At 39.2% G+C, this 24,264-nt stretch overlaps 1 protein-coding gene across 2 annotated transcripts in view; it reads left to right on the top strand.

Annotated features, from left to right (window-relative positions):
* Window positions 1-24,264, top strand: part of WWOX (WW domain containing oxidoreductase) — a 666,447-nt gene that overhangs the window by 80,027 nt on the left and 562,156 nt on the right. Inside the window, exon 6 of one of the 2 annotated variants that reach the window (XM_034788090.1) lies at window positions 17,532-17,760. The exons of the other annotated variant lie outside the window; for it this stretch is intronic. Within the exon in view, the coding sequence (XP_034643981.1) occupies window positions 17,532-17,723 (192 nt within the window). The 3' untranslated portion in view covers window positions 17,724-17,760. Of the gene's footprint in view, window positions 1-17,531; window positions 17,761-24,264 lie in introns of those variants that run through there. 2 annotated transcript variants of the gene reach the window in all.

Genomic DNA, 24,264 nt, shown 5'->3' with positions numbered 1-24,264 from the left:
CTTTTTGGTGGATTAATGGGAAGAGTGGGGTCTGCTGGGTGCTGAGGTCTTCTACAAATCTGACCCTCACTACCATATAACATCTGCTGGTGTTTAGTAAGCAATACTGCCAGCCTCCAAAATGTATAATGTCTTAAAATCACAAGGTTAAAAAAAATTGGGGTTCTTTTTATTTGCCTTCTGGATTTTGAGCCTTCAGGGTTTAAAATTTCAAGCTTTTCTTTGCATGAGGAATAGGAGATTATCATGTAATAATGACTCCAGGAATTGGGGCTTTTTAAAAAAAACATCAGTATCCCAGGACTTGAAGTTATGTATGGAGAGTTGACAACACAAAATCGGTCTTTTTGTGGACAAAAATTGGTTTCCAGAGCTTACAATGTTAAATCTGGCATTTGCCCCTTAAACTGCTATTTAAGAATTTGTGGAAGCTATCAAAGTTATGAAGGGAAAGTAAGGGCTTTCCAGGTATCAAAGCTGTGTCCAGTGGATTAATGACGTGGTGTTTTCCCTTTGGATATGAATTCATATTCAGTCTAGGTCACAAATTGAAACAAACTAATTTCTATGTGTCTCTGAAGAAAGCAAGTTATTTAAAATGTTGTAGCCTGAGTGATCATACAACATGAATCATAACACTAATAACTTAAGAATAAAGAAGGTGCATATTCTGCTAAATAAACTTTAGTAATTACTTCAGGGGGCCTTCCTCTGCAACACTGTAATTTTTCTAGTTTATATATCTGTTACATTGCTGACCACAGTGACAGTTTTGCTGTTCTTGTATAAAATAACTAATATGTGTGCACCTGGTCTTCGTTATGGTTACATTGCATATATAATAAAGGCAAGATAAGAAACTGATTCTGCTGATAACTACACCTAGTTTCATATACACTTACATGCCTAACGCAAAATATGCTTTCCATTAAAAGACATTCTGTATTAGGTATTCATGGGCATAAGGCGTCTGGAAAACATTCATATTACTTGATACAAAATGCTAAAAAGTGACCCTGTCCACCTTTTTCTACCTGCATTGGTCATATGTGAACAATCATTATAACTTATTAACTGAGTCAAATGCATTCTCATTTTTAAAAAGGACAAAAAAATCTAGGTAACTTTTATTGTGTCTCTTATTTAATGGTTTGACTAAACAGGAGTGAAAGGTGGAAAATTATTTGTTTTTTAAAGTGAACATTGGTCTTACTGAGTACTAATTTTTTGTAGTAAAGTGTATATTAGACCAAATCCAGCTGTGGGGTAAGTGGTTGCAATTTCCATAGATGTCAATGAGAGTTGAGCCTGTTATGCTAAGGCTAAATTTGGCCCACTGTGTTAGGAATTCATTTTTGTTATCAATGCTGTATTTTTAGTCTTTTCTGTTAGTCATTATTAAAGACGTCATTTTGGAAGTAACATTTCTATCAGATGCAGTGCTGGATGGATGTAGGCGGAGGAATTGGAGGACTCTTGTTTCCATGTAGACATCTCTCACATCCTGTAGATCCTCTCACATCTCTCACATATGGATATTCCGGTAAATATCACTTCTGCCACAGTTGCTACTTATTTTGAAGCACCAGAGCAAAACAAATGTAACCAGGTTAGACTCTGATTTTAAATATGAGTTGCAGGTTTGGTATCTATCCCATGAAGATAGGGATAGATAATACAGATCTAGGATTTCTTGGTCTCCCCGTAAGATGGCACCATTTTGTTACAATAATCCATATAAAGGCACACTTCTTTGGAAAACAAATTCTGTACCCTTAAAAGATGCAAATATAAGAAGTTGAATGTGAAAAGGAGCTCTAAATGTCATTAGTTTAAGTTGGCACCTATTAAATGTGTGCACCAAAATGGGCATGAGTAGATGGTGTGTCTGTTAGTTTATATTCCAGATTTTCCAAACAGGAAGAACTGTTAATAGGGTTTAACACCTTTATGGATCAGTAAGTTGATTGGGCTGTAATAGGACAATGAAGTGAGAAATGGAGACTGGGTTGTATCCTAATTTTATTTACAAATTATATTAAAAATAAGGGATTCCTAAATATCTTCTGAGAAGGGAGTATTTAACTGCCAGACAGTTGGACTATCAGTGAAATTTATATCCAGCAACAGCATGGAACAAAGGTGACATCTTGTGGTAAAGGTTTTTTAAAAAAGTCTTAGATCTGTATTCCTTTTGGCTTTCACATGAGATTTCTCACACTATCTCTGTCAATTTAAAGCCAACACTCCAAAACTGAGCTGATACCAACTACTAATCATGTTAGAGCATCACAACTCTCTGTGCTTCACTTTGCAATCTTGTATTTTGTACTGTATGTGGACGTCTGGACTTTGATGATAGGAATTTTCATGTTGCTGCTGACAAAACCTTGTTCCTAACCAAAGATCCAAACACCCAACCATATTTATAAATGTGTACACCAAGCACTACAGAATTCATAGTGGGAAGGAAAGACCCAAGCAATATATAATCTACAGTACACAAGACACTTATTTCATGAAAGAAACCAAGAACTTTACTGTGATTGACTGTTAAAATGCTCTTTTAAAGCATCTCTGCACAGTTCTTCTCGTAGCCTTTATGTCTGGTTGTTCAAAGCCAGCAGACAGCCGCCCCACCTCGCTCTTCCACCCTGGTGGCAGCTTTTCCGCCTCGCAGATACTATGCAATATACAACATGCAGCTATAACCAGCAGGATGTTTTTTCTGGCTAAGATCAAATCTAGTGTGTATACGACGCCAGCATCCCTTCAATCCACCAAAAGCACATTCAGCAGTCATTCTGCACTTGCTGAGCTGGTAGCTGAATCTTTCCTTGGCATTATTGAGGTGGCCAATGTATGGCTTCAGCAGCCAGGGGAGTAAGATGTAGGCTGGGTCCCTCAGAATCACTACTGACATTTCAACATAACCAGAGGTAATCGGCTGGTTGTGAAAGAATGTCTTTGCTCGCTGCTTTTCAGAAAGTCCTGTGTTCTTAAAGATGTGAGCATCCTGCACCTTCCCTGACCAGGCAGCATTCATATCAGTAAAGCATCCCTGGTGATCCACTGGTGCTTGTATAACCATAGAATAATAGCCCTTTCATTTTGATGCACTCTGTGGCAAGATAGGCTGGTGCCAAAATAGGAATAATGCGTGCCATCTGTTGACCCACCATAGTTTGCTATTTCCATGTGCTATTTCCTCACTACATTACTGAGAAACACAGTCCTGTATACCAGGAGATATTTAAAAGCCTGAAACGCTTGGGTCACAACGGTCCTGCTGTAGATTTTCCAACTCCAGAATGATTGTCCACTGACTGGTAGCAATCTGGTGTTGTGAGTTTCCAGAGTGTTCCTTCTAGTTAGGTACAGCTTTCATTTTGGTGTCACTGTATTGGACTAGGGTGAACTCAGCGCACAGCTCCAGGAATGTGGCCTTTCACGTCTAAAAGTTCTGATGCCACTGCTTATCCCAAACCTGCATTATGATGTGATCGCACCAATCCGTGCTCTTATCTTCTTTTTTTTTTTTTTGAGCCCAAAAGCAGTGCTTCACCATGTGGAGTGCTTCAGGAATGCCAGAAGCAACCTGGAATAGTTTTTTATTTTATTATTTATTTGCTATGTCCATCAGCATCCAGTTATTGTGCTCAAATATCTCTGCATCTGACTCATCACAAACCTGATTGGAGCAGTACTCATTACTATCCCACAAACTATTGCAGAAATGTTCCAAAAAGCATTGCACAGGATGGCAGCACAGGGCATGCATGGGATATCTACCTGTGGTGCACAGCGCTATACATCAACACAAGCATTCTTGGTGAGTACGCAAGCAACTAAGTGTGCATGTACCTGAGCATAACTTTTGACAGATGTATGCTGATGTTAACTTGTGTCGACCAAACTTTGTAATGTAGACCTGGCCAGAGCCAATCTGCCAGCAAGTTTCCCATCTATTTGCTGACAGAAGAGGAATGTTGTGACTCAGAAATCCTGAGTTCTATTTCAAGTTCTGAAGGGTGAATGTTCTCTAGTGCAGTGGTTCCCAAACTTGTTCCGCCGCTTGTGCAGGGAAAGCCAGTACGTCCCTCGGCCCGCGCCGCTTCCAGCAGCTCCCGTTGGCCTGGAGCAGCGAACCACGGCCACTGGTAGCCGCGATCAGCCGAACCTGCGGACGCAGCAGGTAAACAAACTGGCCCGGCCTGCCAGGAGCTTTCCCTGCACAAGCGGCGGAACAAGTTTTGGAACCACTGCTCTAGTGGTTACAGACCTCTCTGTTCTATCTCCCTCAATCTTCTCCCCTTCAGTTCTTGTCTCTCTTCTTCTTGTGCTCCCAAGTAACTTAAGTGCTTTTGAAAATCCTGCCCTCGGTTTTGTTCATTGGAAGCTTCCAAGTATTTCTGGTTTGGTTAAATAATGACAAAAAAAACTTCAGAACCTATAGCTAATACAGAGAATTAATTCACATTTGTACAATTTTTGAAGAATATGCCATAATGCGTGTACATGTTAAATAATATACTCTTAAGAGATCCATAATATAGATGCCCAGCTATCTGTGGAGTTTGTTACATAAAGTCTGTTAGAAAGTTTGGGGATGAGCTGAGCCCCCTTGAAAATCTGACCATTTTGTTTAGGTTCCAAAGTAGGAGATGTTGTGTGCTCTGCTCTTTTGAAAATCTGGCCCTGTAGCTTCAGAGCTACCCACAGTTTGACTGTTAGGCTCATTGCCTGTAACCTCTTTATAGTTTTTAAGTGAGTGAGAATTAATCATTCAGAGGTCAACTCCAATTTCATTTAATTAGCTGCTTTGCAAGACAACCTTAGCAATATCTACATTTTCAAAGTTCATGAAGTACAATTTTGTATAGGGTTTCCAGCAGCCATTTAAATTAAAAGCTGACAAGGTCTTGGCCATGTAACTTAAACATTTTTGCATTATTTTTAACTTTTTGAAAGTTGATATGCTGTCTGTTTGACCTAGTTACTGTATAAAGCTACATTCTTTGGCAAATGTTAACAATCCCTCTCTGTGTGGGCTAAATAAATATTCCAAGAACACTGACTGAGCCCTGCCTTGGATAAAGAGGTCTCTTTCCACACATTTCCTAGATTATAATGAACAGTTTTATTAGTGGCTTCACAAAATGTTGCAAAGTTCCAGTAAAAATAGAGCATGAATCCACTTGTAAGCAAAAACCGTTTAGAATAAAACGTTTCTTTGCTTTGAGTTTTTTTTTCCATGTCATTATACTGCACATATTATTGACCTATTCTAAACTGAAATATCATTCCAAGGTTTTCAAGTAACATAGCCTCTAATTTTTGAGATACTGTTGTGGGGAAAACTGTCCTGATTTACAGTATCAGTTAAGTATAATGTCTCAGATAAGCTTGATGCCAAGAAGGTTTCTATGCAGAGCATGCTGTTTTTCAGAAATCACATTTTAATTCCCTGGGTCACTGGTTGGATCAGGAATTGTAACTGTGCTGAGCAGTGAGTTTCAGGTTTATGGTTCTAAAGAAGATAATTCTTTTAAGCGACTATCTCTGGAAGGATTTAACCCATGGGAGCACATCTGATTGGGCTACCATATGAACTAGGGCATTGTATTTTCAGCTACAATATTAGTGAATTCTAGGACTCCAGTGCAGAGCTCTAAAAGTTAGTGTGTGACTTCTAAGATGAGAGCGCTCTTACAAGGGGAAAAAAAAGGATTCAGTGTTGCTTATGTTTTCATGGGGGAGAGAGCAAATTCTTCAGTGGGATTTTATTTGTATAATGAATTTGTCACTATCTCCAGGCACATCAGTTGCAGGAACATAAATTCTCTAATAGGTTCCAGACTGTTTCATTTTTAAAGAGCTGTTTCACAACAGGATTAAATTAAAAATATATATATTTGTATGAAACCCACTCTTAAGTCATTTTCTCAATTTCCTTTGCTATTATGTCAGATAATTTTGTTGGGATACATATTTCCCCCACGTAACTCAGCATATCTCTTGCTTGATTCTGCCAGTCATAAGCTTGGGTTCATGATAGCGTAGCAGCAGACCTTGTGAGACAGCTGGTCATATGTGCTGTGGGGCAGATTGAAATCTGGCCTTCGGGGCAATATTTCCTCTACAACGCACTACAAAGTGCTCCACTCCCTGAAGATAACAGTACAATCTTTCTGTGAATGGCTCTGTGAGTTGACCTTTGGTCTGGGCCTGATTCTTATACCTGGGCATCCTTTCCTGACCTATCTTTACCTCCTTCAATATCTTCTCCATCAGTTTATGGGAGCTCTGATGTATACATTTCTTCATTGATTTTCCCCCTCCCCATCTTGTGTTCTAGAGAGTGAATCAAATGTTGTTATGGCAATAAGTCTGATAGGGTTTAATCCTCCTGGATGGATTTTGGAGCAGTGAACCATAATAAAAAGCCCAAACACATTTTCTAACCAGGGTGCCTAAAGAATGACACATCTATATTTAGGCCTCAGGGTACCCTTATTTTCAGAAGTATTTTAGTGACTATAATAGCCACTGATGTCACTGGGAGCTGTGGATGCTCAGTACTGCTGAAAATCAAGCCACTTGTTTAGACTGTTTGATATCGATTTAGCTGCTTAACTTTAGACCCCAAGCTTCAAAATTTTGGCCACATTGCTTTGCAAACTGCAAAACCCTTGTCCAAAAGAGCTTACAGTCTAGATCAAGCACATGATAAATGGGATGAGTGTTAAGGCACAGTCAGTAAGGAGATCATCACTGGGAGATGTTAAGAAAGAAGTGGAATTGAAGGAAAAGAGGGAGTGGGAGGCTGTTTCAAGCATAGGGGCTGGCATGAAAGAGCATTAGGGATGGAAGAAGAGTGGGAGAAGGAAAAAAATAAAAATGATTTAAGATGGAGAAGCGAGAGGAGAGGATTAGAGCTGAAAGTCAGGAGCAAGAAAAAATTCCAGTTGATGGGGAAATGCTAAAATAAAATTAAAATGTTTGAAAAATGAGGAAGATAACTGCTATATTTTTAAGTCTGAGGGGTGTGGCCTGTTTCTGCCAAGTATGCTGGGAATGAAGAACATTCTGAGGCTACAGGAAATTCCCAGTGAGACTGAAGCTTGGATGTACAGTTGCCTGGTGTGTGCACCAAAGAACACTTTAACAGCAGCTAGTGCAAAAACCTGGTTTAAATTATGCATCTTAAAAAAAAATTGGTCCTGTATATTGTTAAATAAAGGTATAAGTGACAATATACATACAGAACAATAGTCCTGCTAAAAGTACATCTCTTCCTTTTCTGAAGAACTGTTGGTATTTTTTAAACCACAAACATTTTCAAATAACAGTAAGGAATTGAAATGTTGAGCAATAAAATGACCTGAGAAACTAATGAGGAACATTATCCCTGTAAGATTTAATTCAAGAGTTTTAGATCAAGGCTGTTGCTGTTCTCTTGACCTTTATTTGTTCCCTATCAACAATGCTGGAACATGTTTCCAACTTAGTCATAGCAAAGATAGGAAACTTGCACTGGATCAATCTTAAAGTAAAAATATGTCCTAGAAGCAACTTATTTTGACTGATTAAAAAGAAAGACTGTTTTGTAAACACAGTGGAGGAATAAAGCCCAAAAGAAAACACTATGAACAAAAATATCAACAATACTATCCATAATCATACCAAAACAGCAAAATTGGATTATACATTGAAACCAAACACATTCCAATTTTAATAAGGAACTGCTGCTTCAGAGTATCTGTAGCACGTTTACATCAACTTAGACCTTTCTGAATTGCTGTTCATTTTATAAATCAAATAACTTTTTTCTCCTCTTAGTGACTGTAAAAGGCCTCCCCCAAATTCAGTCTGTCTCATCAGAAGACTTAGAATAAATTAGCTTTTTCATTAAACTAGGTATACCTACCACATTTCTTTCTTTAAATCCATATTTGAAACACATTTTCCCCCACACCCCCAAACCCATTAAAATTAGTCCTTCACTCAAAGAAATGTTAACAGATCAAGATCAGATGTTTGAAAATATTTCTCCTCTCCTTTCCCCTGCAAAAAAAGTCCTTTCAAAATAGTTTGGGCTTATTTTGCTTACCACTTTTCCGGGTTTGTTAGAGGAGATTGTATATCTTCAATGTATGAATTAGACTTCAAATCTAGCGAGAAATCATTAGGTTCTCTGTTAGTGGATATTGTCAAGAGAATGACACTTGTCAGTATTAACAACTATCAACTTTTTTCTAACCTCCCATTTTTGTGTAGGATTATTGAAATGTTTATAGCAAGGTAACTTTTGTTATCTGAAGTCTTTTGACTCCCTTGACCCTCTTCAATCATTTTTTTGCCTCGGAGTAGTCCATAGACTGTATTAAATCCTATTGGTTGATAATGTCCTATTAGTGGACTATAAAAGTCAGGTGTCCTTACCAACTCTCTTTGCAGTCTTTGATACCCTCAACCACAAATGGTAAATATTTGTTTACAGCTTGTTCTGTAAATACATTTTATAAATCTAAAAAATAAATACCCTGGAATTCTAGGTATATTCATGGTACCATTTTGGTTCATGTCAAATAAAATCACATCAATCACATTTTAATAGAAAAAGAAGTGTTTCTAGTATTGCAGCTAATTTTCCACACAGCAGGCTAGTGGAGGTTAGCAAAACAAGAAGTTAAATAGAGGAGTATCCTGTAAATTCTTAAAAGGCCCATTCCTGCACTATTGAAGTCAATGGGAATTTTTTCTCTGATTTTAGTGAAAGCAAAGTTGGAGACTTAAGGCTGATGTTTCAAAATTTTAAGCTTATATAAGAAATAGTTCTCCGTGTAAGCTTTAAAAAAATCTTATTCTGAAATTTTTGGATCTGTGCAAACAATTTGCCAGTTGATGGTAGTATGGTTGTTGCAGATCCTGGTTTATTAAGAGAGCTAAATAAAATGTGGCCAGAGAGTGATTTTCTTGGCCACTGAGTTGTGAAATGGCATGGTTATAGTGAAATTGAGGCAGCCATTACACGGTGCAGATGCAAAGCTGCATTTCACTATATGGTTGGTCTGGGGAGGGGGAGAATTCCACAGTTTTCATTCTTGATCCATTTATTGACATCATTACATTTACATACATATGTAACAACCTGGTCTTAGTTTGTGTATTATAGTATATATCACCAAATATTTTGCTCAATACTTGATTGGTTTGCCATATATTCATATTTGACTGTGTATGTGATAATCCTAGAAAAACTACATTGAAGTATCAAAAGCAAATATCCCGTGACTTCTTTACTAAATGTCAGGCTATAACCTTCATGTTTATCTCTAGGACAAATGCAACCAACATTTAAAGTCCTATCATTATAAGGAGTCCTAGGGACAATACAGATACCAATAGGAGTCAAAAGTATTTGTTTGCTTTTCATTTTTAGAGCACATACAGGTTTGCATCCTAAATATGTTTGTAGGGGAGATTAATGACTCATATCCATACATTAGAACCGGGAGTATTAAGATTTATATCTTTTTGTTTGTTTGTTTTTTAAAAAGCAACTGCAAGCTCATAAATACATTCTAAATGTGCCCTGTCTGATGTGCAGATGACCTATAGTGGACATTTACTGTAAATGGGTATACCCATTTGGAAGCTTCTTTTAAGCCATTAAATACACTTCAAAATGACATAAGATGTCATGAGGCATGTTTATAATGATCAATTTTATTGGATTTATCAGACAAACGATAAGAACAGAATAAGAACATTTACTTGGCCCTTCCTGCTGGCTCCTTGCTTTGCTTTGTAACCAAATTATAAATGTATTATAAATACAATTTAGTAGTGAAGGTCAGGTTAGAAACAATTCAGCTAGTTAAATCTGAAATTTGTCATACAATTTGTTAAACAAAGTTTATTGAATGTATAGCAATGGTGGTGGGTAGATGTAATGGCACACAAAACCTGACAAAATCATAAGGTGGAAATATGTTTTGGGCACACCTGCTCAGCAAGGTATCAGACCATTGCAATATAGGGAGAGAGGATTTAATTGTGAGTTTGTCTAGAGAATGAATATATGTATTTTTATTTTTTTTAAAGAAAAATATCTGTGCCTGTGCCTTGGATGTTTTCTATACACTGGAGCAAAAGGGTGATGTCTCTAGGTTGATGGAAAAATCCTCTTAAACGACATATTCTATTTGTTCTTGCAGTTTTTTTGGATGAAATGCAAGAAACTTTGCACCAGATTCACATTTTGTTTTCATTGCAAGCATTTTCAGATGCAATGTCACGTGACTTGTGTAACCACAATTTTGAATAAAAATATCTACAAGGAGATATTTGTGAAGGATCTGCAGATCAAGAAATATTCACTTGTAATCAGTGAAGAATTTTAAAATGTTTGGACAGTCAGAAAATTTCTGGAAAAAGATACAAAATTTGTCAAATATGTTCTGAATTATTCACTCCTCCGTACAGATCTCTCACTAAGTTTGCAGGTGAAAAAGTCACAAGAAAACGCCTGTACATTTTTCATTTGACTGACCATACAATACAAGCAGTAGATCTTTTGTTGGTGAAGAAAGTTAAGACACGTGGCCTAGAAACAAGCAGAAGTAGGAAGTATTCCCTCTGCTGATCAGTTTTCATAGTGTATCCTTTCTAAAAATGTGCCCATGAAGAGTCTCTTATTTCTTTTCGTCTCCTGATTTATCATTTATATAATTCCCCAATATGTTACAGGGTCAGAAAACTGTTACTGCCTCAGGCGGCAGACTGAGCTTATCTTGCTTCTTGTTCAGAGCTTATTTGGTCAGGTGATTGAAATTTCTTGCATATTAGGAAATTATTTTTTAAAACTGTCAATTATTTTCTTTTTGAGCCAGGTGAAAAACCTTATGTGCCTGACAGGTCCCATACAGAAACAAACTTAGGAACAAAGTGTGTCGTACAAGGTAACTCTACTCCCAAGCAAAAATTAGTTATGCTGTGACAGTTGATTGATCGATCTTTTAGCCAGACCCAGTTAAATGTTCTACATTGCTTGTAGTACCAAAAGAAGGTTTGAGATGATATAGTTCTGCCTGACTTGAATGGGTGTCTCAAACTTTATTTCAACAAGGTTTCCAGCAAATTACGAATGCTATCCACATTTTTATGTCCCTACATCTCATTCTCTTTTACTCTCTCTCACTATGCACACGTTCATATTTATACAAATATTTTCCAAGGCCTCCAATGTTCTGTATAACATAGTGTTTTTCTGAACCAAAAGGGAAAATATAGCTTTGGCACATTCAGATTCTACTTTTAAGAGTCACTGGTTTTATATCCTCTTTTAGAACCCCACGGGTAGGCAAATTTCAAAACATGTGGGGGCCAGAGCAACAATCTTTTCCTCCAATGTTAGAGGAAAGTGAGAAAAACCTCAATAGATTCTATGAAAGGAGAGCTAGACTGAGGGAGAAAAAGTGAGCTGTTGCATCCAGATAACTTCCCACAATCTCCTTCCCCTTTCTCCCACCCCAGTCCCCACTGTGTCACTATTTGACCTGTAAAAATATTTGATACTGCTAAGTGGGGAGTGCCTGTGTTTCCTGTGTGTCTTCTTTTTGGAGGCATTCCTGCTTCAATCGGAAGTTCTTTCTAGGTAGGGTTACCATCCGTCCGTATTTCCCCGGACATGTCCGGCTGTCTCTAAATAGCTGTCCGGGAGGAATTGGTAACAAGGTTAAAATGTCCAGGTTTTTTTTCTCCCTCGCCTCCCTCTCTCCCTTCCATGCTGAGTGCAGCTGCTGATTGGACGGCTGGGCCGATTGAGCCGCTCCCATTGGCCTCCAGCAGCCAGAGCCCTCTCTGCTCCCCCCTCCCTCTGTCTGCAGCCCTGTGTAACACACAAACTGACCCACTGGGCAGCGTGTTTTGCAAACACGTGGGGCCAGAATGGTAAAGGGAGTCGGGGGGGGCAGTCAGGGAGCGGGGGAGTGTTGCCCCAGCCCAGAGCCTGCACCCAGCACCCAAACTCTATCCCAGAACCTGCACCCCTCCTGCACCCTAATCCCCAGTCCAGAACCTGCACCCCAGACCTTCTCCCCCCACCCAACCCCCCTCCCAGAGCCTTAGGCAGGTGGGGGGTGGGTGGCTTCTGGGCACCACAATAATTTCTATAACCCTGCCACCCATGCGAGTGGGTAAGGGTCGGGGCAGTCAGGGGACAGGTAGGGTCCTGGGGGGCAGTTAGGGTGGGGGGTTCTCAGCAGGGGGCAGTCAGGGGATAAGAAGCAGGGGGGGTTGGGGTTCTGAGGGGGGCAGTCAGGGGGTGGGAAGTGGGAGGAAGTGGATGGGGGCGGGGCTAGGGCCGGGTTACCCCCCGCACCCAGTGTCCTCTTTTTTTGATTGTGGAAATATGGTAACCCTATTTCTAGGAATAATACTTGCACAGGTGATAGATCTAAATAAACCGACCATCTAGCAAATCATGCTATATGGTGGTGGTGGGGGGAAATGAAAAGCCACCATACTGAATTTGTTTCTCCATTGTAGTGGAGACTCTAAACTTCCTGCAGACTTCTCTCTTTGAACCTGCCTGTCGTATATGGCTGGACTGAGGGAGTACGTTTGTAATTTTGTACTATTTGGTGAGTTATGTTCAAACGTTTGAGGAATGAGACTTAGGAAAAATTTCTAACTACTTAAGTTAATTTGCGTCTTTGCAATAATTAGGACGACAGTGCACTTAATTTTCAGGATAATAGATTTTGGTCAAATACTTACCAATAAGTTCTTATTTTTAGTCATGATGTACTTTTCAAAGACATGAAAGATTCAATTGACTAGCTCTCCATCTAGATTGCTAAGTGATTTCTCTAACACTCTTATAATTACCAACTGATATCCCTCCAGTCTTCAGTAAATGTTTGAAACATTTTGTGGTGTCTGTTTTTCTTGTACTTAGCTTTTTCAAAAAGCTTCAGTCAAAAAGTTTGTCTCTAAGGCATATTCATATTGTGTTGATCTAGATTTTTTGTCCAGTATTTGTTGTGTAAACATTATTGATGGTTTTAAGGAATCTGAACTGACAGTGAATGCTAAGAATTGTGTTTTTTAAAAAAAAAAGTTCAGTGACAGAAGGGAGAGATTGAATGATGGGAGATTTTTATAGGATCTTGAACAGGACAAATTGCTGCCATCCTCTCTTTTCTATAAGAGGTATCTCTTGAAGGCCCAGTGGGATTAAAAATGTTGTTTACTCTTGACTTCTGCAATATAAAAATAAAAAAGTGATTAAAATTTAAGTAGTCTTGAGAGATTTTCTCTATCTAATTTCTTGAACGTTGGTGTGCATTAAAACTGAATCATTGCATAATGCTGTTGTGGTAAGTATTACTGCATCACCTTGTTCAGCAACCAACAGAAATAAGAGCAATAATTTTTGTATAAATAGTCTAGCAATTGATGTTCTAAGTTTTATAAGATATTATGGTTTCCTCTCAAAATCTCAGTGTTCACATAGTTAATATCATGAAATGTCCTTTGCAAGATGAAACTTGGCATCCAATTACTTACACCAGAAGGATATGGATATATTTATCTGTTTTATATATTTTGAGGTGGTGGAATGGTTTAGGTAGATATAATGAGGGAGGCAAAAAAGTGGTTATTTTGTTGCTTTAACATTTGTTTTTGTGCATATGGAAAAATATGTATTTTTTTTAAAAATGGCAGTTGGTGATACAAACTTTTGGTATTGAAATTTCTCTCAGCATATCAGGAATATCGATACTTTTGCAAATGTACTGCAGTTACACAGTAACTACTTTTAATAACACTTAATAAAACTGAATCTGGATTCAATATCAATTACAATGAAGAAAAAGAAACATAATGATTCTTTTACATTAACTAAGAAGCCATTCTCATCTCAATTAAATTAAAATGGCATACTTCCATTCCAGATGTACGATACCAAACTTTTCAGTTTGCTTGCACTGAAACTAGATGATAGCTCTTTTAGGATTCCTATTAATAAATAGTACAACTAATATAATGCATTTAATGAAAAAGAAGGCTGGGGTGTAAAGATTCTTTCTTTCACATGCGTGCACACAAAAGATTAAAAAAGAAAATTCATAGTAAAGGAGGAAGCTCTGAATAAGATTCCTCTGTTGACCTCCATAGAAACAGAAGATTTATATTTCTGAAATCCCATCCTTTGACTAGTGCATTGGAATTTTAGTGATGCCTTTGTTGAATTTTTTTTAGTGTGTGTGTGTGTGTGTGTGTGTGTGTGTGTGTGTGTAAATGACACAATAGAATAGTGTTGTTAGAGTAAGGAAATACTTCTCTTGGTCTACTGTTTGCTTGTTTTGTAAATTCTAACTGGAGGTATTGAAGTTGCTTTTGAACCTGCCATGTATATAGGGTGATCACCAGAAGTTCAGAGGTGTTTTGAATAGTGTTGAAAATAGTCATATTTTAAGGTATTTTTTTGCGTTATGTGCACTAAATCCTAATCCAAAACCCATTGAATTGGATCATGCTGTAGTGGGCCAAACTCTGTATTCATTGCCACCCCAAAACTCCTGCAGATTGCCGAGGTCTTCCTGGGTGTTCAGGGAGTCCAGAACTAGATTTGACATTTATATAAGATCAATTTATTAATTAGGCTCTATTTGTGTGTGTGTATCCTAAGCAGCTGACAAGACGGGAAGGAAGGTTGGGAAGCAGATGTGCTTGCCTTATGTTATCTCTACACATTCCCATCTTCGGATGTTTCATGCCGTGCATAGAGAGCCATGGAAGTAGTTTTTTATTGTAAGTCTTTCTAGTTCTCATCTGAGTACAATAGTATTAAAATTCTTAGTAAGTGAGTTTATGCCTCCTCTGCAGATCCAAATGTTCTCAATCACTGTAATAAAAGGGCCGACCCACATAACCATCCTCAGTCTCTCTCTACTTCAATGTGGTCTTTTTAAAAAGGTCAAGGAAAAGGGGAGAAAGGAGGTCATTATGGATGTGAACAGGCAATATATGTAAAGAGTTCATTTACGGGTATGTAACCTTTCAATTCCTCTAAAGGCGGGCGTTGGTGTTTAGAGCTGAACAGTGATGTAAGCGTGGGGGGAAGCTTGTTATTTACTAGCACAACACTTAAGTTTACAGCCTCTTTGAAGCAGTTTCTCATCACCATATTCATTGCTTTAATAAAGTAAATCTTTGACTCTACTTCATCAGTAACTGTCTGTCACAGCCCACTTTTTTTATTATTTTTTCTCCTGTGTTACGGAAAGCACAGAATGGTTTCCTTTCCGAAATGCTCCCCAATCCACCAAAAAGGTTTCCTTTTCCTGTAAAATATTTATTTTCAAGCACTATTTTGATGTATTTATTTAAGTAAGTTTATTATTGCATTTTTGTTGTTGTAAAGAAAGATAATTAAAATTGATAAATTGGGAAGAAAAAGAAAACTATTTTCTTTTGATCTCTTTAATTTCATTTTACTTTTACTTATTTGAATCCATTTAATTTGTGTCCTTTTTAGTAAGCATATGTTAAATGCTACTTTCAGTTTAAAATCTGTGTGAATTGGGATTCAGTTGTCTGTAGAGGAGGAGACATGAGCCTGTCCTTTTTTTCTTTCTTTTTTCTTTGAGTCTTCGTATGGTATTAAATCACAAGTGTAACTTTGAAAACCTATTTTGGGTGGGAAGGGTAATAATAAACATGTTCTAACTGGTAATTAACCTATAAGAGATGCTCCATCATCTATAAAGAAGCAAAAATAATAGTCTTAAACTTTAAACAGATAATATTGTTCTGATTTTCTTCCACTGAGTAGCAGAAAAAAAGGCATCTTCTGTAGAGAGAGAAAAAAAAAATCAGAGTTCACTGAGACCATAATGTAAAGATTGTGGATCTTAAGCACTGTAATTAGCGTAACTAAAAAGGAGATTTTTGTCCTTGCAATCATGTAGCTTGTAAAAAATAATGAATTGAATTTCATGCAGTTAAATATTCTCATTTGCACCTACATTTGTATAATGTAATATTCTCTCACTCTCACTCTCACTCTCTCTCTCATAAGCATTTCTAAGCCATTAAAGAGTATTTTAGAAAAAAAACCCTACGATCTTGTTTTCCTTCATATGGCCTTTGTTACTGTGAGTTTAAAGCCTATAAGATAAATCAAACCGTTATAGAATTAAAAAAAGTTGAGGATTAGAAGGTATACAGAGCCAAATTTTCAATGGGGCTTTAATTTGTCATCTTCTGGCTTTACACACAATCGTGTGTGTGTATGTACTGGAGTGCATAGGTGTTATAACTTGTCATCTTTATGCACAGTTACATACATGTGCCCATGCAAAATTAGGCCCTACATAATTTCCATATTGACCCACATGATCTATGTATCTGTCCTAATGTATATTTATACATATATAAACATTTAAAACCTATAGGTGAATTCCCACCCCAAAACTGGATCTATGCATTCATCTTGTGTGTGTTTTGGGATTGAAACCAGAAATTATTTGTTTTTGTGTTTTGATTGTCCTGGGTCCAAACCCCCTGCTCCTCACCATGGTGCTGTGGAAGGGTTGAAGGCTCAGTCCACTTGGGAACCCCATCGTTCATGTGGATTTAGTTCAGGATTTCTAGGCCACCATGACCATAGGATTCACCCAGCTTGTGAATGATTCTGCTTATACAACTAACTACACTCCCTTAATCCAGTGTGTGTTTGGAATGTGATTGGAGGTTGGGAAAATGGAAATTTTGGTCAAGTCACGGACCAGCTATTATCTCCCATGTCTTGAGGTTGGGGCTCACTTCTCCTATTAGAGCAAATGAACGAGCACTTCCAGAGAGCTCTGGGCAAGACCAACAACTCTGTCAGATTGAAAGGACTTTATAATAATCTCTTGTCCACAATCAACAGAATTATAAATCTGCTCTGCTTGTGTATTGGACAGTGTTATCCTGAAGTACTGAGAATATTTCATGCCACTATGGGCCAGTGCCTGCTTTTGGCTGGTGAAGGTTGAGACCATTGGCAATGGGGGATAAGCAGTAGTTTTCTTAGGTAGGACAGTTTACCGTTTCCCTGAAGCAATTTGTTTTACAGCTGTTGCCCAAGCAACCATAATCTGGCCAATTATTCTCTAGTAACTAATTTTCCATTTTTGGTTAAGATTATTGAAAAAGTTGTTGTGAGACAACTCTTGACTATCTGATTGGGTTGTCAAAGTTGGTACAGGCCAGGATGTTGTTCAGAATTATTGCTGAACCACACTCTGATCAGATAAACAGGTCCAAATGACTTTTTCAGAGTTGTTTTGAGGCAATCTAAAAATGTATTTTGATTTGGAAGTTTAATTACTGTTTGATAACTTTTGGATGACATCTCAAAACGATTGTTGTCTGTTCCATTGAGTTCCAAATAGAATAGATATAAGGAGTCAGATTCATATTGCAATTGCTGACTCGCCAGCCATAGTGTCTTCTCTGATTTCTTTCAGAGTTCTGTCCGACTTTATCATCACAACAGAGAACTTTGGCTTCATCTCCTGGCCCAAGAAAATGGGGAAGGTGCATATTACCAGATGATGCATGCTGAAAGATGCTATAGAAATGCAAAGCCTCTCTCTATCCTGTCTATCTGCAGTCAAAACTACAAAGGGATATTCCTTAATTTACAGAGCCTTCCTTAATGACCAAGCTTATTTATTTTGCACTTGTTAATTATGAAATGACATTTCCAGTTAGTTTGCTTGTTACAATAGTGGGTTACAGAATAAGTTTTTTTTCTATTTGCTGTGTCCTTCCCTTTAAAACTGAACTACCCCTTAAATGCAATAGTTGTATCATAGACAATGGATTTTTTTTAAAAAAACAGCAACTTGAAAATACCTGCATGCATGCAGTGTTTGGCTCTTTCAGCTTTTAGTTTCAAGCACTAGTGGTGTTTATGTATAGGCACTGTCACCTGAATGATTAGCAAAAGAAAAAAAAACAACAGGACAGGATAGAAAAAAATATGCAAAGAGAAAAAACCTGGGTTTTGTTTTTTGGACACTTTCAAAGAATTCAGTAAGAAGCAAATCTTTATTACTGGCATAGCTGCAAAGTATTCAGTATAATGCTTTATTATTGCTACTACAAAACAGCCATGATTAGAACGTGCTGCAAGCAGGCAACCCATTGCTGTATGTTTTCCAATCCCTAATTTTACAGATACTGTATCACATAATGAATGCTGTAGTTTCCTTCTGTATTTTTTTGCTTCATAAGCTAGGTGTACTTAGATTTTCTGTTTATCTGTCAAGTGATGGAAAATACTTCTTGGCTGTTTTTCACGCCCCATTTAGCATGAAGAGTTTAATGTGACAAAGGAAAATTAGTTGCTTGTTTTTGTTGTTTTATAATTAAGATCTCAGTTATAGAATGAAAAGCTTTAAAGTTTGTTTAATTTCTGTATTTGCACAGTTCAGATAACTTTCTTGGAATTCTTAATTAAAATGTAAAATTGAGTGTCAGACACTCCAAACTTTTTTTTTCTTCTGAATTTGAAAGGAATGTTTTTAAACACTCCGGGTACTGAAAAACTTTGGAGGAAAAAAACATACATAATATATATGAAAATATAAAATGAATACAATAGAAGCAACTAAAAACTATACTATAAAATCAGGAACACCAATATGTAGATCAACCCTGAATTGCTTTCCTCTATATTTTTGAGACATGGGCTATTAAGAGTTCTATCCAGTACTTGAACTGCTGTAGGAATTGATTTTTCTACGGAGATGTTTTAGCACAGTGATTAATGTCTGTCATAGGATTTCATTCTTTAAATCCTGTGGATTTTTCTTAGGGGAAAAATGAGGCATATTCATAAAATATAATGGGAAATGAATTTAATGGGGGTAGGGAGTTTTTTGTGAGCCATCAGGGAAAAGAAAACCCTAGGGTCCCTTTAAGAAATGCCTCCCTTTTCTCTCCCCATCCTTGTAGGTGCTCAGCCTCCTCTTGGGCTGGGTATCCCTAGCTAATTGGCTGGGTTGAAGGCCAGCACAGCAGAAGGACATTGGCTGCCACATCTGAAGGGAGGGCTTTCCCCTTGTCATTCTGCACTTAAGAGAAACATCTCACCCTCTCCCCCACTCAGAATTAGAGTCGATTTCCAGGCCTTGTTGTGGGCAAATTGTTTTTGGGGGGCTGAGAAGGAAGTTTTCCATCACTGCCATGGCGTGAGATTTTCATCTTTTCTCATCAGCCCCGGGCAGATTAGAAGGTAAGGTGTTTGTTGGAAGTTGAAAGGTGTTCCTAGTGCAGGTGCTAGTTTAATATGGTTGTAACTCCCGAATAAGCTGGAATTGGAATCAGAAGAGGGCATCTCCTAAAGAAGGTGGGGAAAGAGGCTGGAGCCCCCCAGGCCATCAACTTCAGCCCTCCCCTTGTATGTTGAGGTCTCAGAAATGATGTTGGGACAAGGTTAAAGATTTGGAGGTTAGGGGGCAGCAGCTGTGGGTCGCCCTCCCTCAGGTGGTATGGATTATTGAAGTAAGGTGTTATGCATTGCTTGGTTATTACCAGATGTGTTAAGTTAAAAACCACAACAACATCAACAACAACATTGCAGCCTGGTTAAGCTACATTACTGGTGTCAGGTCTTGTCTTCCTGGCGCGTCCAAGAGAATAATTAAGCTTGTATGCAGTGTTGTTGGAGCTGTGTCGGTCCCAGGATATTAGCGAGAGAAGGTGGGTGACGTAATGTCTTTTATTGGACCAACTTTTGTGGTTGAGAGAGACTAGGGTTACCATATTTCAACAATCAAAAAAGAGGACGGGAGGAGCCCCGCCCTAGCCCTGCCCCCGTCCTGCCCTAGCCCCGCCCCTGCCCCTTCCACTCCCTCCCACTTCCTGCCCCCTCAGAACCCCCAACCCTCCCCCCCCACTCCTTGTCCCCTGACTGCCCCCTCCTGAGATCTTCCCCACATCCTAACTGGCCCCCTAGGACTCTACCCCCTACCTGTCCCCTGACTGCCCCAACCCTTATCCACACCCCCACCCCCAGACAGACCCCCGGGACTCCTGAACCATCTAAACCTCTCTGCTCCCTGTCCCCTGACTGCTCCGATCCCTCTCCCCACCCCTGCCACCTGACAGCCCCCCCCCACACCCCCAACCCCCAGACAGCCCCCCCTGAACTCCTGACCCATCCAACCCTGCTCCCTGTCTCTTGACTACCCCCCCCGCCAGAACCTCCCTGCCGCTTCTCTGACCCCCGGCCCCCTTACTGTGCTGCAGAGCAGCGCGCTCGGCAGCGGGGGAGGGGAGCAGGGTCGGAGCTCCAGACTACCGGAGGCCGAGGCGAACGGCCCCGATCTGCGAATGCAGGGAGGGGGGAGGGAGAGGAGGGGAGTGGTCTCAAGTTGCAGGAGAGAGGAGGGGGAAGTGAAGGAAGGGCTCAGGCTGCCGGAGCCCCGTGCGAGTGGCTCGATCCACACCGGCCGCCTGTCCTGTACGTCGCGCATGCTCTGTATGGGGGGGAAGTCCGGCCATTGACAAATTCCCCCCCCCCTCCCCCCGGACGCTATTTTTAACTGAAAAAAGCTGGACATGTCCGGGGGAATCCGGACGAATGGTAACCCTAAGAGAGACAAACTTTGGAGCTACAAAGAGTTTTTCCTCAGGTCTGGGAAAGGTACTCAGACTGTCACAGCTAAATATAAGATCGAACAGATAGAATACACGCTAACTACTTATGTTAAACTAAGGGATCATTCAAGTTAAAGTGGCCCATTAACACCCCTGTAGTCCTACAAAAAGGGGGTTAGTGGGTTACAGATTGTTGTAATAAACCATAAAGCCAGTGTCTTTATTAAGACATGATTTTTAGTGTCTAGCAAAGTTAACCATTTATGCTCCCAGTCTCATCTTTTGAAAGTGTTGTGCAGGTCTCGTTTGAGGATGAGGAGTGATAGGTCAGATATAGAGTGATCACTTTGTGAAAAGTGTTCACCCACATGGGATAGGGTGTTTTTGTCTTCTATCATTTTCTGTATGAGTTCATGTGGGAGAGTAATGATTGTCTGGTTTCCCCCACATAGTTGTTCTTTGGGCATTTAGTGCAGTAGATGAAGTAAGCCCCATATTGTGATAGCCATGTGTAGGACTCGTGGGTCTTGCAAGGCGTGTTGATCATGGTAGCAATGGAGATATGTCTGCAGGTTTTGCATCTGTTGTTCTGGCAGGGTTTGGTGCTGCTTTGAGTTGGTGTTTCCTGGTCTGTGGACAATCAACAATCTATACCAGGGGTTGGCAGCGTTCGCCGTCCCGGGCCAATGGGGGGCGGCGGGAAGCAGCGCGGGTGAGGGATGTGCTGGCCACGGCTTCCCGCCGCCCCCATTGGCCCAGAACAGCGAACTGCGGCCAGTGGGGGCCGTGATTGGCCGAACCTGCCACATCAGCAGGTAAATAAACTGGCCCGGCCCGCTAGGGTGCTTACCCTGGTGAGCCGCGTGCCAAACGTTTCCAACCCTGATCTGTACTATAAAATGGCCTAGAGTAATATTAGTTTAAAATACCCCAGTAAAACAGGCAAAAATCTATATAGAATCTAAAATACAGTTGTGATGGCACGCACAAGGACTTGGCTCTGTTAGTTTTACTGGTGATATATTAAAACAGTGAATTATAAGAAGATATGGACAAATTTAGACTTTAGCCACCAATTTACAATTCTGAAACATGGAGATGTGTAACTTGAAGATGCTTTCATTTTCAAACGGGATAGTTTTATTTAAAATTGATTAGTAACAATTCACAACAGCTTGCCAAATCGCTAATGGAAGCTATTTGATTCAATTCTGTCATATAATTTAAACACATTTCACTGCATATAGTTTAACCAGAGAAGAGTTGCAGCCTTCAGCCAGTAATTTATTTATTATTCTTTTCGTAAATATTTTTCAAGTCCAAAAAAATCCTTTAAAATGCCTATACAGTGAAAGTTGGGTTCAGTGTGTGGGTGCTTCAAATGGCTAATTTGAAAAATGTCACAGTATTAGTTTTCACTTACGTATGTCAAAAAGATTTTATATCTATGTGTCAGGAGTTTTTTACCTGATTTTTTTTTTTTTTTTTTTTTTTTTTTTTGTGTGTGGAGTGTGCATTTAATACTAAATTATAAATTGGATTCTGCTGTTAACTAAGGATCCTATTCAGCAGAAATTATATGCAGGTTTTTGCAGAGGAGGATCTGGCTCCCATGCCCAATGAAGAGATCTAGAAGGGAACTCTTCTTGGCTATGAAATCACTTTTGTCAAGATCTGGATATGCATTCCACAAATGAGTTGCTAAGGGCGGAGACTTTGATTGCTTTCTCCTCCTTCTGCAGAACTGTATTCCGTTACTGAAAAAACATCCTAAAGAAGTAGTTTGGGTTATTTAGTTTCAAAGTCAATCCTGTTAACTAGTGAAGTGATGACATAATGCCCTAACACTACAAAAAGATGCACTATGCACATCATTACTGTTTTGATACTATTAGATAGGATTTTGCACATCCAACTGTATGAAGACGCAGTCTATCTCTTAATATGGCACTTTGCCTACACACCTAGTGGTCTGCCAATTGCAGCTGCTAAGGTGCCAACCAAATAGGCATATAGAAAGGTGCAGTATAATAATAATTAAAAAAAAATGCAAGGCCTGCTATTCTTTAGAAGAAATATTAAATTGTAATCACTTCTGCCAGGCTTTAGTGGCTTCCAGGGGGAACTTGAAGAATCCATGGCACTTCTTGAAAACTGTGGAGGATTATTCTGCTGTCCTTACTAATATTTCTTCCGTTTTTTTTTAAAAAATATTTGAATGTTTGGTGCTCATATATGGCAATGGATTCTGTGATGGGATCTACTGTCTGTCTGGAAGTTCACCATCCCATCACTGGCTTTTAGTCATTGGAGTTTTATATGGAAGGTGACCTGGTCAAGTAGGCCTAAGACATCTGACTGACTAATGTCATTGATGTGTGGCAGTATGTTCTGGGAATGTGAGTTTGGCTGGAGACGGCAGGGTTCTTTTCCCATAAAAACTTGATTCAAGCCTAGCAAGAGCAGGCTGCAATAAGGGGTGGAGGGTGTCCAGAAAATGGAATTCCAGCCAGTGGATAGGATGCTGCCTTGAGGCTGTCTGGTGAAGAGGTTCAGCTGATTATGAAATTTGGTACCCAGAAAAGTGAAGGGGAGAAAGAGTGAACTCATCACATGAATTTGCGGAAACTCTGATAGGCACAGAAAGACCTCTTCAGTGATCCTGAACATAAGTTATTTAGTGAAACTTCCCAGTATCCCAAAGCAGCAGGGCTGGGTGATATTCCCTTGGAAGAGGAACTCAAAAGATATGAAAAATGGCAAGTCTGTAATATAGAAGATGGCTTTGGAAAGGTTTCCTCTTCTGTGCAAAGGAAAACTTTGGTGGTAAAGTCTGATCTAAAAAACAGTTTGTTTTTTTTCCCCCCCCTGCAGAAAATGCAACTGTGAATGTATGCTAGGAGAATGTTAAATCAGCTACCTAGGATATACTTGATAGGGAATGGGCAAATCTGACCTTTGGTGAGTAAAGTGGAAGCCTTAGTGAGGAAGATCCACCAAACCCTCAAACAAAATTGAAAACCTGGTTCTTTTATGGTATTGGATAGTCTCAGCAGTTTATGCCATCTTTTTATTTCATTTTCTGCAGCAGTAATAGATGTACAGAACAACTGGCTCTTAACCAGATTAATTGGTCCAAGAGCTATGACCAACACTTTAAGGCTAATACATAATTCTTCATAGTCACCCAGCCATGCACAGTCCATTCTTCAAAAAAGAATTAGTTTTATAAATAGATACTTCAGAGAGATCTCTTTCAGCCATACTATCTCACACATATAGGTGTCAGGGGAAAACGCTTACCTAGGGGAACCACTTCAGAGTGGGGAAGGAGTGCTTGGCAATCTGGGGGATGGAGAGCTGAAGTATTACCTTTTCATTCTGGTCTCGAATCTTGCATTCCCCGATGGTTATGAACTATCGAAGTGGCCAATTCTTGGAACTAGCGAGGTGGCCAATCCTTGGCTTGTCAATGCCATTAGTTTTATATACAACATCATCTGGGAAAGGAAATGGTAATGTTGATTTATTTTTCTGAATTCTATGGACTATTGGAGTTTTTGTAACAGTGTGTGACGTGCCAACTGACAT

The sequence above is a fragment of the Trachemys scripta genome, chromosome 13 (genome assembly GCF_013100865.1).
Source record: "Trachemys scripta elegans isolate TJP31775 chromosome 13, CAS_Tse_1.0, whole genome shotgun sequence".
NCBI classification, from domain to species: Eukaryota; Metazoa; Chordata; order Testudines; family Emydidae; genus Trachemys; species Trachemys scripta.
The sequence above is the reverse complement of the archived record's forward strand: the minus strand, read 5'-3'. Positions and strand labels throughout refer to the sequence as shown.